The 15,568-nt window shown below is 41.1% G+C and overlaps 1 protein-coding gene across 2 annotated transcripts; it reads right to left on the bottom strand.

The window, feature by feature from the left end:
• Positions 1 to 3,984: 3,984 nt before the first annotated feature.
• On the bottom strand, positions 3,985 to 15,252 carry TCEANC (transcription elongation factor A N-terminal and central domain containing). Of its 2 annotated transcripts, none has more exons than XM_035901723.1 (2): positions 13,353 to 15,252; positions 3,985 to 5,736 (listed from the first exon to the last, which is right to left on the bottom strand). In XM_035901723.1, exon 2 carries the CDS (start codon positions 5,726 to 5,728, stop codon positions 4,646 to 4,648), a length of 1,083 nt encoding a protein of 360 aa, XP_035757616.1. In that variant the 5' UTR covers positions 5,729 to 5,736; positions 13,353 to 15,252; the 3' UTR covers positions 3,985 to 4,645. The 2 variants fall into 2 exon arrangements, with proteins under 2 accessions (XP_035757616.1, XP_035757617.1); XM_035901724.1 differs by lacking the exon at positions 13,353 to 15,252 and adding an exon at positions 8,101 to 8,376.
• Positions 15,253 to 15,568: the final 316 nt, after the last annotated feature.

The following is a 15,568-nucleotide window of genomic DNA, read 5'->3' on the forward strand; positions in this document are numbered from 1 at the left end:
ATCCTTTCTTCCCCCAGCCTGTATTGATACTGGGGGTTGCCCTGACCCAGGTGCAGGACCTTGCACTTGGCCTTGTTGAGCCTCATGAGGTTCACACAGGCCCACCTCTCCAGCTTGTCCAGGTCCCTCAAATTTTAAAAATTCTAGTTAGAAAGAGAATTCTTAAACTTCTTAGATCAGATGTGTTTTTATTTCTTTTACATGGGTACATAGAAGAAAATAGAAAAGGACCATGCTGTAACCATGGCCTGGTTTGCTTCCGATTGTATAGGCATAATGGAGTATCTACAGAGTTACTCTTATGGTTAAAACACATGCATGCTTGAGGATCGGGAACTGAAGGCCCTTTTCCCTTGTGTCCACCCTGTTACTATTATTCGTGTATGTCACAAAACCAATAGTTGCTGTAGAACGATCAAAACCTGCAGAACAAATAATGCCACTGATAGGGCTGGTCACATGAAGTACACCTGCCAGTTCTTAGCAACAGACAGAAGCAAATGCCCAGCTCAGACGTGATTTGAGACATGTACACCAAAATCACTCTCGTTTCAAACTGTGGGGACAGCACAGGGTCCCAAAGGTAGGTGCTGTGGGCTGTGCTCCTGCCCAAGGCCACTGCCTGACTGTCTGGGCGGTGGTGAGCCAGGCTGGGGCAGTGCTGGTGGGGGCAGCCACCTCAGGGTACCCCCGACAGTGGGAGCCACATTTTGTCTCAGGCCCTGTCCAAGCCCAGCGGCCCCAGTCCTGCACCCCACCCCGTGCCTCAACCCCTGTTCAACACCCAGCCCCACCTCTGCATGGCCTCTTCCCCATGGATTTGTCTGGTGCTCGCTGGAGTTTTGGCTGATTATTGTCACCGGATCTGCCTTGCTCTTCTTGTTTGGGTGCTGTTGGGTGGTGACCCTTTTTACTGAAGTCACTGTTACCCACCTTGTCACCCACCCTCTGCTCCTGGCTCCCCTCCTCTTGCACAGCAACCCACCCTTGCTGCTCCCTCACGTGCATGCTCACCGGAAAGCTGACCTTGCACCTTATGGATTTTACTCACAGACCTGAATTCATGAAGAGATAATTGTTGTTATGTCACATGGTAGCAAACGGCGCATCGAACATCCCAATGGCAAATAGAGGGCAATTTTTTGTGTGTGTGCATGATAAAGTTCTGTATCAGCAAAGCTCTCATATAACAGAGCTTGTGAATAATGCTTTTTACCATCTGTAGTTGGCAAGGAGACTTTGTCCCATCCTGGCAAGTGATGACATGCTCTCAATAAAACATGACTTTATCACCTCTTGGCTGAATTACAGCAGTACAAAATAAGGGGATATGAAGTCATCTGCCTTTATGGCTCTACTAATACCAGAATGCAGCAAGCTAGCCCCCAAGCAATCCAAGAAATTATCCAAGTGCTCTTGTTTCTTTCCTTATCTTCCAGGCACTCAGTGAACTGGGCCATTACACCCTGGAGATTCCCTGAAGGACTGTAATTCAACATATTTGCTCCTTAAGCACAGCCTGTTACCAGGTAACTTTTCTTTTTGCCAGAAAAAGAGCTGTTCTTTTTTTGTTTGTTTAAGAGTCACAGTTCTTGGCTTTAGTAAAAAACGTACATAGCACGGCAGACGGAAAGGAATACATTTTAAATAAACAGTAAGCAGGACAAACTTCCTTTCGGCTTGGAAAGGAAGGAAGAGTTGCAAACAACAAATGGCAGCCAAGCACCTCCCTGAAGAGTGCTACAGTAAGAGGGTTATGAGGGAGATATAAAGGCCCTCAACAGAACAAAATTAAATGCATCCGGCAGTGATCTCTCTGAACCAGGAGTTTTGTCACTGGCGTTAAGGGAGCAACCTCGACTCCACTTAATGCAATGCGTCACATGGAAAAGACGAGGGATAACGGGTACAAGTTAATCCTGAGAAGATTCCAACTGGACACGAGAGGAAAATTTTTCTCAATGAGGACAGTCAACGACTGGAATAATCTCCCCAGGGGAGCGGTTGGCTCCGCTACACTAGACATTTTCAGCTAGACAGGGTCCTGGGCCATCTTGTTTAGACTGTGCTCTTACCTAGAAAGGTGGGATCAGATGATCCTTGAGCTCCCTTCCAACCTGGTATTCTATGATTTGATGATTATTAGAGCACTTCTCACAGTAATATCGTTGCTTTTACATTGAAAGTCATGTGAAATTGTTAATTTAGCTCTCATCTTCTTCAGACACATATTACAAGTTCTGCAGCTACAGGCTGCTTGAGCTTTGAGCGCAATCTACATTTAAGACCTTACTGCTACTATCAAACCATAGGATTCAAGAAGCAGCTGAATTTACAGCATCTCTGGAAAACTCAGTGAAAACAAATACAGACTTTAGCCTTATTCGGCATACATTTGTCCTATGTCTGCGTGGATCACCTCTAATGGCACACTCCCTTGTGGAGCAGCATCATGGATATGCTGAACATCATACCAAAAGTAATTGTCTCTGCTTAAAAAAGTTAAGAGATCTTTTTCCCATCTGGAACAAACTGAAAAAAGACCACTTCAACCACATAAAAGAATCTCACTTTTCAAAGCTTTCTTTTTATTCTTGTTTCTGGAGTCTGATACTCCCTGTACTCCACTAACCTAGACCCTCCTGCTGGCGCGTACACTGTGTAGTTGCAAGTTGACTTCTGAGGGCCGTTTTGAGCCAAGGCATACAATCTTATCCAGTCAAACATTTTAAGCCTGCGCAATTACACAATGTGGGTAGGGACAACATAACCTATTGACAATCTGCAGCCTAGAGCAGTACTTTGCTTAGTGACCACACCTTTTTAAATAACAATGACTTACTTGAATGACCCTCTCTATTTGGCACTTCATGTCTGTACAGTATTCTGATATATAGTGGCACATGACACTACAAGATGACTGCTTTCTACTAAATCTTTCAAATAACGAGGATTGGATACAAACACAGATGGAAAAATGGCCAACGTGGTAATGATACTGTGTTAGGTAAAAATAACCAACGGCATAAGATAACCAAGGAGACTTTAGTAAAACCTTCGACACTGTCTCCCACAGCATTCTCCTGCAGAAACTGGCTGCTCACGGCTTGGATGGGCGTACTCTTCGCTGAGTGGAAGAAATGGCTGGCTGGCCAGGCCAAGAGAGTTGCGGTGAATGGAGTTAAATCCAGTTGGTGGCTGATCACAAGCAGTGTTCCCCAGGGCTCAGTACTGGGGCCAGTTCTGTTTAACATCTTTATCAATGACCTCGACAAGGGGATTGAGTGCACCCTCAGTAAGTTTGCGGATGACACCAAACTGGGTGGGAGTGTTGATCTGCTCAAGGGGAGGAGGGCTCTGCAGAGGGACCTGGACAGGCTGGATTGATGGGCTGAGGCCAACTGTATGAGGTTCAACAAGGCCAAGTGCCGGGGCCTGCACTTGGGTCACAACAACCCCATGCAACGCTACAGGCTCAGGGAAGAGCTGCTGGAAAGCTGCCTGGTGGAAAAGGACCTGGGGGAGTTGGTGGACAGCTGGCTGAATATAAGCCAGCAGTGTGCCCAGGTGGCCAAGAAGGCCAACAGCATCCTGGCTTGTATCAGGACTAGTGTGGCCAGCAGCAGTAGGGAGGTGATCGTGCCCCTGTACTCAGCACTGGTGAGGCCGCACCTCGAATGCTGTGCTCAGTTTTGGGCCCCTTACTACAAGACAGACATTGAGGTGCTAGAGCATGTTCAAAGAAGGGCAACGAAATTTTTTCTGGGTAACCTGCACTATATAAAAACATTAATTTGCTCAGTTCAGGGCAGATGTCCCAGTTCAAGACAGAATATCCATTCAGAAAGTGATTAACTCCTATTAAATTCATGCCTTCATTAAATAAATATAAACAATAAAGTATTTACATAATTTTCTGAAATGAACCATTGTCTGATCTTGCATGAATTTCTTAATGCAGGACACACCATCTCACATTGCACATCTGAACTGCAAACTAATAGATTGCCACAAGTCCTATGTTCCTCCCAACAGCTACAAAAAGCTAAAGCAGAATTTCATTTTTGCTTTCATTTGCTAGCTGCCTTCTCTTCCTTTTACACTCTACTTTGCATTCATTTTTTCCTTTTAGACATTACCTCTCAAACCAACTTAATAATTAACAATTACTTGCAAAAAGTGATTTAATTAAGGCGTGAACCCATGCTGAACATTCTGCAATGCACACAAGTATATGCACTGCAGTTTTGGTAACAGTTTGTTTACTGTAAACAAAACATGTTCTGTGAAAGAAGTGCTGCTGAAGATAAGGAAAATTCCAAGTACTCAGTACCTTGGGGAAAAAAACTGCAGCACTGGGAATGTTTTTTTTAGTTTATATATTTGCTAGTGAATATTCCTCTCTCAGATACAGTGTTACTGTTTTTTCCCTTTTTTATTTCTTTACATATTGACATTACTTAAAAACACCTAAGATTTATTCAAGTCATCTTCAGAAATAACTTAGCCATTTTTTAAAACTTATTTTGCACTTTTTAGTGGCAGCATCTATGTAATATCAGTACAAAATTTTAAATTATACAGTTTCAACAGAGATTGCTTCTCGTATCTATGTTTCTAAACCACTTATTGAAGAGGGATAGCACTACAAACAAGTCCATCTGCTGTGATACCACTGTTCTCCACATTCGTTACAAATAACGTAAGTCAACATCTGTTCATCTGGATTTGTGTTTCGCACCCAGCCTGGAAGAAAGAGAGTTCCTCTGGCGATCATCGTGACAGTGCAATCAAATTTTTCACAGCGCCTACACTTTATTTTGTTTGTCTGTGTGCCATTAATAACTTGTGGAAGCTGATGTTCCTGAACAGATGATTCCGTGTATAGAGCCCTGAGCTGTTTCAGTTCATCACTGGCCATTTCCATCACCGTCATCTCAGCAAAAGCCTTTGGACTCAATGCCCCTGAAAAAAGGTTATATCGTAAGTGGCAACTTTTAGGGTTCTTCAGGTTAGAGATTTTGCTTCTGATGCAATTTTTATACTTTTTATCATTTTTAGCATGAAGAGCAAAAATATGTTCTTCAATCTCTTTAGATAGTTCTAGCCATTGATCAGTTTCTTCTTCGTCTTTGGCAGAAGCAGTCAAAGCTTTATAAAGAAGATCCGTACATTTACACCTCAGAGCTCTCATCGGATCCTGCTGCTGACTTGCTTTGTTAAGAAGAGGTTTTGAATCTTCATTGTCAGTGTGCTGTTCCTCAAAAGAAGAAAGCTGACTCATGCTGCCTTCTGCGTTGTTACGTACCATGTTTTTAACGGTTTGAGATGGGACCAGAATTTTAGAACTAGTAGCATCTAACGCCTCCTGCTGACATGGTCCTTCAGACAGCGACTGCCCTCTAGGAACGACACTGAGATGTTCAATTTCCTCTTTCACATGCACAGAAACTGACTTTTTAACTTGCGTTGACTGAACACAGCTATTCTTGTAGAGTGCTTTCCACCTCGATAATAACTGCTTCGCTTTCTTTTTCAACTCCACTGAAGGGCAGCTCTTGAGTACTCTGTATACAGCCTTGGCAACTTCTGTCCCCTGAAGACATTCTGTAGTCATATCAACATCTTCAAGTTCTTTAAGATGATCCTCAATATCTTGGAAATTGTTCTCAGACAGCAGCTTTTCAATACAATGGGCTCTGTGTACAATATTTTTCTGGTCAGACATTTTTAAACCTGAAAGCAGAAGAAATGTTTATCATATTTATTGCAGTTATGACATTAATTCATTTTCTGTATATTCTCACAAGGTTTTCTTTTTGGTTTATATTACTTTACACTATTTTATTTGTATACATCACTGTTTTTGCCAGCTTCTTCTTAAAATGGCGTACAGTGCCCTGCTAACTCTAGCAGAGCAAATGCAAAGTAAGTAGCTGAACACATTTTACTGCGAGCTGCAAAGCGAAGGTTTGGGGCTACTCAGCAGCAAGTTTAAGTAAGTGAGCCTGACATAACCCGGTGGATCTTAAGCCCAAATCACCATTCTGGTTCCTGCATGACCCTCAACCTTTCACTTGCTATGCAAGAGGTCACATGTTCTCTGTCTTCCAAAAGTTTCTCTTTACAGCTGCTAGCAGAGAAGCAAGTCGCACTAGTAAACTTTTAACCGAGGTCCCCACCGCCGCCCTTTCCCTTGCTACCTCTGGCATCATATTACAGTTTGATTATCAAGGCAGGGCAGATCAAAAATAGTGATACCTGCAAAACAGTTTCAAAACAGTGACACCTACAAACTTGTAACTGCTATTTTTGGAAATTCTTAAAGACACATCCCTCTAAATCCTCAAAAGTAGCTATTTTCTTACAGCCATAGCATTATTAAAGCATGCACCCATATATTCTGATGCATTAAATGAAAAGAAAAAGGGGATTTCAGAATGCTTGAATAAGATTTACTTTTGATTCCTTTTTATCAGGCCCTTTGACCCAAAAATGCTCGGTGCATTGATACATGTAAATTTACACACAAAAAGAGTTAACACTACTAACATTATCCTCCTGCTTGCTGAAAAGGAGAATTAAAAGTGGAATGCAGAACTGAATGTGTTATGAGTGTTAAGAGATCATCTTTTCTTAGGAGCTAGTTTTCTGAATTTGTGCACAAAGCCAGTTTTTTGTCTAAAGTTGCATACATCCTGATTCTACTCTAGAAACTAAAGTCTGATACAAGGCTCGCTACACATGTCCATGCATAAAGGGACTCATAAGCAGATTTCTTGCACCATCACTGCTTCCATGATAAAATCTCCTGAGAATGGGGGGAGAGGAGGAACAAGTGATAACAGCTTGGTGATTTGCATGTTCTGTTTTCATGTCAGCTAATTTGTTTTCTGCATGACAGAAATAAGTTCAGACTTTAGGTAGGGCCTCAGAACTCCTCAAAAGAAAACGACAGAGACACAGAGGAAGAGCAAAACCCTTCGTCTCCTTCTATAATCCTGAACCACAGGCCAACCTGACCTCCACAGTGAATAATCTCTGCATTCACTTAAACCGTATTTAAACAGCTCATTATTGTCTGATGTTTTGAAGTCCTGCGAAACCTCAATAATGGCTTTACAGAAACTGATTAACTACTCAAGAAGCTTCAGAATCAAAGAAACAGGATGCATTTTTCAAATACTTAAGTTGAACTCTATGCATCATCATACTGAGAAGCACATATAATTGCATCTTTGCTCATCTGTTCTGCTGCAGGAACACACAGTGCTCTGCTCATAATTTGTCTGTGCATATATACTGTTACCCTGCTACAAAGGTGAGGTATTTTGATCTTTCATTGAGGACTATGCTTCATAGAAATTTTCCTCTCTAATATTGCAGGATGAGGATCCATAAGAAATGGTGCATGAAGTCCATGGATATCATCTGCTTCATGGTAGTGGTCGTTGTTCATGGTGATCCACCTGACCCTAGGCAGCCCACCAGGGTGGCAAGGAGAAGACATGCCCATTTCTGTGGCCAATCTCACAGAAGAAAATTACATGGCTGAAAAAGACTCCTTCGGCTCCACAGCTATGAGTGGGCACTGGCAGCTGGGGTGACTAACACAAAGCCTCTGAGGGGAGCTGGAGCCCATGCATTGGCATCTACAGCAAGAACGAAGCCATTCCGCCATGCATTCACAGTGAACTACCTTACACTTCATGGACACCTATAGCTACTGAGAAGAAGCTGATATACGCTAACTCATCACCCCACACTAAGATGCTTTTTTTCTAACAGGCAACCAGTTTTGTTTTGTTTTTTTAACCCTCCATCAGATATATAAAAGGCTGGTTTAGATTAGGTTAAATGCAGCATATATGTTCTACCTCAGGACTTTTTCCACACGTGTGCTAAGGCAATAAATTAAATTATTAGAAATTTTAAGATCTTCTTAGTCATGCATTGACTTTTTAAAGCTTATGCAACATGAAATTAAGTACATAAATGTTATGGCAGCAGTTAAACAAGGAAATTGAAAACAGAACATGGACATACAGACAATGATTTTAAAATCATTTTGGAAATTTAATCACTTAACAGACTACTCACATTTAAGTCAAGACAATCACTCTAAGGGAATGCTTTTGTCAACATGTACAACACACAGCAAAGAGGTAAGACTGAGTGACTCCCTTCAAACTTCTAAAGCAAAGCTAGGTAAAAGAAAAGAAAAGTCATCAAAAATATATGACAAGAACAGAACCAATTCCATAATTAATTACTGCAATGGAGTGGGATATTCCCTGGTAACTGGCAGAAGCACAAGAAACATCCAGCAGAGAAACCAGCAAATAAAGCTAATAAACATGACTTTATCAGTGATGACAGAGAGGTTTCTGTGGGGAAAGCATTCTTAAAATGCCACTAGCTTTGTTGTGTGCACCTAGATTGCAAAGAATTTTAAGATCCTTCAAGATGAAAAGTCATACATACATCTGAAATACTGTGCTAGCTACTCAATCATAAATTTAATCTCAGCTTCCAAATTAAAAGGCAGTGTGGTGGAAAAAAAAAAAGGTGTTTGTGCATTTGTTGCCCTATAAATCAAGCAAGGACTGGATTTATCACCAAGGTTGACGAAGACCATTACTTTACAAGATCAAAAATTAAAGAGATTCCTGAACTTATAAAGAACATATAAGATATGAAATGGTTCATTTGACTACTGCTGGCTTCCTTCAAAGGATGAGGCAGGGCTCTTTAATACTGGGAATCCTGTGTAACATTTCATATTAAGTATGGATGTCAAGGACCTCTTTTCTGCCTCTCTAATCAAGGCACAACGTGATTTCCTCAGACAACTGTAGAAAACATGTTTTTCATGTTCTTATAGGGAGAAACAAGAAATTACTGATGCAGTGGTAATACTGGAATGTATTTTATAATCATAGTTCACTGGGAACCTAAGTATAGCAAGCCTGAGCTCTTTTGTGCTCAGAACCCTGTTCCTTGAACTCCAATGTTTCTGCTGTAGATCAGGGTTTTGCTGTTTGTGGAATGATGGCAAAACCTCCGGGTACAGGTATGCTTTATTTTTTTGCTTTGTAGAAAGAATAGTGGAAGTCTGTGATACTCGAGACAGCTGCCAGACCGCTAGCTGCCCACTGACAAGGGATTTTTGAGTTTTCTGCTATGTCAGATAAGCAAAATCATTGACTGAAATAAGAGTGATTTCAAAAAAATTAGAGAAATAAGAGTTTAAAACAACTCTAGGTAGTCTACAAATATTTATCATTCTCTGTAGTTCTCAGATGACAAAGGTGAGGCTTACAGGGTGAAATAACCTGTCCAAGCTGGTTCAATAGGTCAGCTGCAGAATGAAGACCATGATCATAATCCTTTAATCCACCGCTCTACTTCTCTGATAACCCCACAGTCCTAAACAGCTGTTCATAATGTTCAACATTTTGGGAGGGGGGGACACAACCGAAAAAAAAGAACAAAGAGGAAGTTGGGAGAAGCCTCAAAACTTTCTGAGGAGAAAAAGTGTTTCACAGAAACCAAGCTACAATTCCAAATGGGAAATTATTTTACCACTTGAGGGAGCTGTAGCATAGTGAACCTATGGAGTCTTGTGAAATGTGCCTAATAAGAAACTCCAACCTCTCAAGAAAAAAGATAAAACAATTTCCCTGTGACCTTTAGGAGACTTCATATTTTTAGGGTACCTATTTGTCTAAATTTGACCACAAAACCCTGTAAGTCCAAAGGTGCTGAGACACAGACAGGAGGGGAAGGGTGCATCCCTTATCCAGTCCTTGTCTTGGACACTGCTCTTTCATTCAACATTTTTAAAATTTTGAATTTGACCACTTTTCTACCTGATTTAATGCTATTTGGCAAATGCTGCTGACCAAATATTTGTAAAACTAACTGAATCATACTCAGTCAGCACTTTTCTGCTGTCTTCCTAGTTCCAAGAGGTAAGAAATCCAAGAAAAAGGATTTTTTTCTAAGTTATGAAACGAATCATGCATTTTTGTTATCGTAGAGATGCAAGAAGTACACGATAGTATCACAGCTTTGCGCAGTACAAAATAAACATCCTCATCCCTCCTATAACTATACAAGAAATTTCCATCCTGCTTCATTTTAGCAATGCACGAGAACATTGGTTTGAATTCCAAGTGTCTACTGAAGGTTACAAGGTAGAGATTGACTCTGTAATGCTGTGCTGATGAGGTACTTTCTTGCCAGACCATTAGAAGCTCTCGCACTGACTGCACGGTCACTTGTATATACAAGAATAAATTATGGTGATCAATAAAAATCTTGTAATTCAGATTGCTCCGAAGGAAAAAAAGATCAGGCTACCTCAGGTTTAAAATACGGTCATCCTGTAATAATACTGAGTTGAATCAGAACTTTTTTAAACGTTAAAATCATTAGACAGGAGAAAACAAGCAAGCAAACAAAAAAACCCCCAGCCTGAGACACTTGCTGCTAAATGCAAAGTCAGCCCCTGGGATAAACATTGCCCTTTCCAAAACCATGAGGGGTAAATGCCTTGTCTCTGCTATGCGCCTTATCTGGTCCAAAGCCATAGCCTATTTTGCCTAACTCCCACTGATAAATCAAGACAAACTCAGAACGCATTGAAGTAAGTGTGGACGAATGTCTTGGAAGGGTAGAGAAGGCTGAACACCAGTCCTCCCTCATCCCAACCTCAGATGAGCAGGGCTTACACAGAGTCAAGGCCTTTTCTGCTCCTCACCCCACCCCACCAGTGAGGAGGCTGGGGGGGCACAAGAAGCTGGGAGGGGGCACAGCCAGGACAGCTGACCCCAACTGGCCAAAGGGACATCCCACACCGTATGACGTCATGCTCAGCATATAGAGCTGGGGGAAGAAGAAAGGGGGAGACGTTTGGAGCGATAGCATTTACTGTTACGCGTGATAGAGCCCTGCTTTCCTGGAAATGGCTGAACACCTGCCTGCCCATGGGAAGCAGTGAAAGAATTCCTTGTTTTGCTTTGCCTGCGTGCGTGGCTTTGGCTTTCCCTATTAAACTGTCTTTATCTCAACCCACCAGTTTCCTCACTTTTACTCTTCTGATTTTTCCCCCACCCCACTGGGGGGGGGGAAGTGAGCAAGCGGCTGCGTGGGGCTGAGTTGCTGGCTGGGTTTAAACCACAACAATAATGAAGTTATTATCAAGCCTCAGGGATCAACCCCAAAGTAGAGTTGTCAGCGTATTTTTCTAATAAGATCAAACCAACATACATTAATTTAATGAGATAGGAAAAGCTGTTGCCCTTGCCAGATTGCTTAGCCCCGGCTTCATTTGACCTCACTATGTAAGCTGGAGCTCAGGAAAAAACTCAAAATAGTACAGCTCCACCAGACAAATAACACCTTTCACTTGTCTCACAGCAAAAAGTAGCTGAGAAAATTCTTTAACAATTGAGCAGCTACAGCTGTTTTGAGTTATAGGAGCTCCAGCTGATGTGACAGTGGACACACACAACCCAGCAAAGATGTTACCTTGCTAATGGTTTCTTTTAATAATTTAAACTGTTCTCACTGGAAGATATTTTAGCTTTTCCTGTATCTTGTCTACCTTACCCATGTGAATTTTTCTGCTGAACAGACTGGCTATCTGAATTAGACAAACACCTTAAGCCCTGAAAATGTTACAAATAATGCATTATTCCACTGATTTGAAATCTTTATTTCTATTGTTATGGTTGACCTTTTTAATAAAATACTTCTAAGGAGTTTAAAAAAATTACACAATTTAGTTTTAACAAGTTACAGATTGCAAGCATCAAGTGGAGGTATTAGCTAATCTCTTCCACAATAGGATAGCTATACAGATTCACAATACATTCTAATACATTACGATTTAATGGGGCAATAATAAAATGTATATATAGTTCAGAAACACTTGTCATTAACAGTTTAATTTGAAATTACATATAAATAATGTGTGCTTCTATTTGCTTTGAGATTTGCATCACTTCCCACAAAGAAACACTTACATGGTTTCTATAATCTACAACCAGATGACTTTTCAGTACTAACTTTATTCAAAATCATGCTTTCAAGTTTGGGCATGAGGTCACCAAATTTTCCATGGGGCTCTCTCTTTTTTCAAATTTTTATGACAAAGCCTTATCAAAGCTGACAGAGGAATACCTTTTCTCTCAGCCACTTTCCACTACCTGCCAGCATGAGGTAGTAGCTGGAGCTTCCAGCAGGTCAAAAGTCAGGCTTTTGACACATGGTGTGTATTTTCAAAACATGAGCTACCACTTTGGCCACAAGTGACAAACACACATATGAAGAGTGTTGAATGAAATTTAAGCAGATGACTCAGACATTAATTAATGCTACCTAGCTATGGCAGGGACACGGATTGCGACATACGTATTTTACACTAGTTAAGCTGACCTGCTAGAGTGAAGTTTATCAAGGGGTTCAGGCTTTTTGGGGGGCTGTACACAATTTTTCACAGATCGCACAATAATTTTTGTTATTAATTAACAGCGTCTCTTGCAAACGAAAGAGTACAGCTTATCATCTGCACAAAACCCCCAAGCTTGCTAGAAGTACATTTGGCATCTTCCCAACATGCCTCTGTCATGAAGAGCAAAGCTTAATCTGTGACAAGTAGAAAATGCTAATACCATTCCTATAACATCACCTATCTTAGTACCCAATTGAAACTTCACTGTGTGGAATAAATTTTATTTGCACTTTGTGTAATGATTGCTTCATTTCCTAACATTCACATTTTTCCAACAGTAACAGATATCAAAACAGAAAGAACTTATTACTATCGTTAAATTTGAAAGAAAATATGAAGAATATTTCACTATTTTCCCACAGCAAGAGGATGCTATAAATATTCTTCCTCACTCAAGAAACATACCAGATGACACCAGTATGATTTAAGAAGCTTAGGGTCATCATTTATTAAACTATTTTAATTCAATACAGTTTAGTCTCCTAAACAGTTCGTCTGGATGGATGCAAATGATTGTATTCATAATTCCAATCACTTAGGACAGCAAACCAGCCAAATAATTTCAGCAAGGCTGTGACATCTTCCAAGGGGAAGCTGATTTCTTCAACACATAGTGACTGCATTGCCTTATGTAGGTAATGCTACAGGTTCCAGTTCACGAAGCACGCGCTCTTGCTCTCTCCCCCCGCGCCACTGGGATTGCATCAGACATCTGGACTGCTCCCTCTACTCAATGTCTGTGCACAAGAAGCACTCATAACACTGTCCTCCAAACACTGGGAAATCATAATTCAAAATCCGCAGTACACTGAGAGTGGCTTATACACTATACCTTTTAGAAGTAAAAAACTAGGAGCTGTTCTGCATTTCTTTTAAGGCTGTAAGCCTCTTGTGTTCCCATCTTTCCCACACAGACAAAATGATTAGGAGTTTACTTTTCTGAAAAAGAAAGGTTACATTATCATGTACAACATGGCTTCAAGGACCAGTACCTGAAGAAGTCAAGAGTTTTAATCATTCTATTGTAATTGTAAAAAGATGGACAAAAAGATTGATTCCCTTTTCACCTATAATGATGATAATGATGTTACCTCTCATATTCCTGCTTGGTATTAGAGCCTTCCTCCGCTATTTTCTAACTTCCTTTTGAATGTCTTGTCCATTTACCTAGGTAGAATTAATTAGGTGGGCTTTTTTCTTTTTTTTTTTTAAACTGACTGAAGTGAAGAACTTGTGAGCTGCAGGTTTTAAATTGGCTTTTAAGAGACAGAACTAATTTAACATTCTTGCACGTCCACTTATTCTTCAATCTCCGTAAATACTACTTACATCCTCTTGCAGACTTACTGATTTGAAACCTGGACATCCGCAATCTAAAAAAAGCTTTCCTAGAGTGGATCACGTATCTTCCTTTCAGGAAGCTTCTCCACTGGCACAGAAGTCCAACGAAACAGACTGGCTTAGAGATAGGAGACTAAATCTATTTACATATATTTATCTATATCTATTCAAAGTACACTTCTTCGCTTAATACTTTAGAAACAAAATATGAGTAATTTTGGAGAGGAACAAGCAATTCTTTCTCTTGAATACATTTCCTTGGCAAAATAGCTTTAAAGGTTATTCTTATTCCTATGGAGCTAGCAAAGACTTCACTTCTAGCACACTGCAAGCAAAAGTAGATGTTCAGTCTGCAATGTCTTTTTATTGCAAATTGTTCTGACAAGTGAATATAAAAATGGGACATGTAAGTAATAAAAACATGGTTTATGAACTTTTGTATTTGATCATTTTTCAGATGAACAGACTTTTTATTGCTGTAACACTCAATGTCTAGTTAAGCCTCAGTTCAATATTATTTCTATTTGTCATTCCACTGCCAGGGACATACTTACATTAGATACTGCTTTATCATTCTTTTGCAGGTTTTCCACTGAAAAATGATTTCACTTTTTCCCCTTTAAAAATAAATGCTTTGTATGCAGAAGAGCACGTGTTCCTGACCCCTCTACAGAGAAAGTGCATGATAATCGAAGGGTATTTATAAGATATTATTAGTGTCTGCTAAAATTCCTTCTTCTAAAACGTGCATACTTAAATATGAATGTACACAATGTCTATACATTTGAGAGTCTTGATCAAGACACCTGATGTACTGGTTGAAATAAGATGTGAAATACACTTGAAATGGATTTTGATATATTTAATTATTAAAAAAAATACTACATTGAACAGTGTGAACGCTCTAATTCCCTTCTATATTCATGCCAGTGCTTGACATCAATGCTGCATGGAGACCAATATAAAAAATTCCCGTAACACTACCATCACAGATATCCACCTTGCAATTTTCAAGGTCAGCCTCTCCTGTGAAGTGGGAATTACTGCCGCTTACGATATAAATCAGTAGGGTAACTACAACAGCCAGGAGAAGCAGCCCAGCTGTATGTATTTGTCTGAAAGCAGCTGCCCTTTGCCTGATGTGGAAGCCAGCCCCCGATAGCAACTTGTCTGGAAGAGGTTTGGCGTTCGCCTCCCGATGCCAGCAGCTGCCCGGTGCCGCTGTCACCTCAGACTCCGGCCCAAGCAAACAGGTGGAGATCAGCCTGCAAACCGATCACGCCCATAAAATGGGTGGGCCAGTTCATACAGTAATTGTGTAATGCCGCGGGTACGCTAACTCCGTGGTTTTTTCTCCAAATCCTTCATGAAAATCTCCTCGGCTCTGTTCCTCCCACACCCCCTCAAGCTGCCCGGTGCCGCTGTCACCTCAGACTCCGGCCCAAGCAAACAGGTGGAGATCAGCCTGCAAACCGATCACGCCCATAAAATGGGTGGGCCAGTTCATACAGTAATTGTGTAATGCCGCGGGTACGCTAACTCCGTGGTTTTTTCTCCAAATCCTTCATGAAAATCTCCTCGGCTCTGTTCCTCCCACACCCCCTCAGACCCACCTAGCCTGAGTGTGATCCGCTGCCGCATGGCTTAGGGGCGAACCGTCGCCCCCCCCCCCCCCCCCCCCCCCCCCCCCCCCCCCCGGCCGGAGAA

The sequence above is a fragment of the Egretta garzetta genome, unplaced genomic scaffold (genome assembly GCF_000687185.1).
Source record: "Egretta garzetta isolate BGI_Z169 unplaced genomic scaffold, ASM68718v1 scaffold49, whole genome shotgun sequence".
NCBI lineage: Eukaryota > Metazoa > Chordata > Aves > Pelecaniformes > Ardeidae > Egretta > Egretta garzetta.

Bases quoted from the DNA above. Each gene is read 5' to 3' on its own strand.
- TCEANC (XM_035901723.1), bottom strand. From the start codon at position 5,728: ATGTCTGACCAGAAAAATATTGTACACAGAGCCCATTGTATTGAAAAG.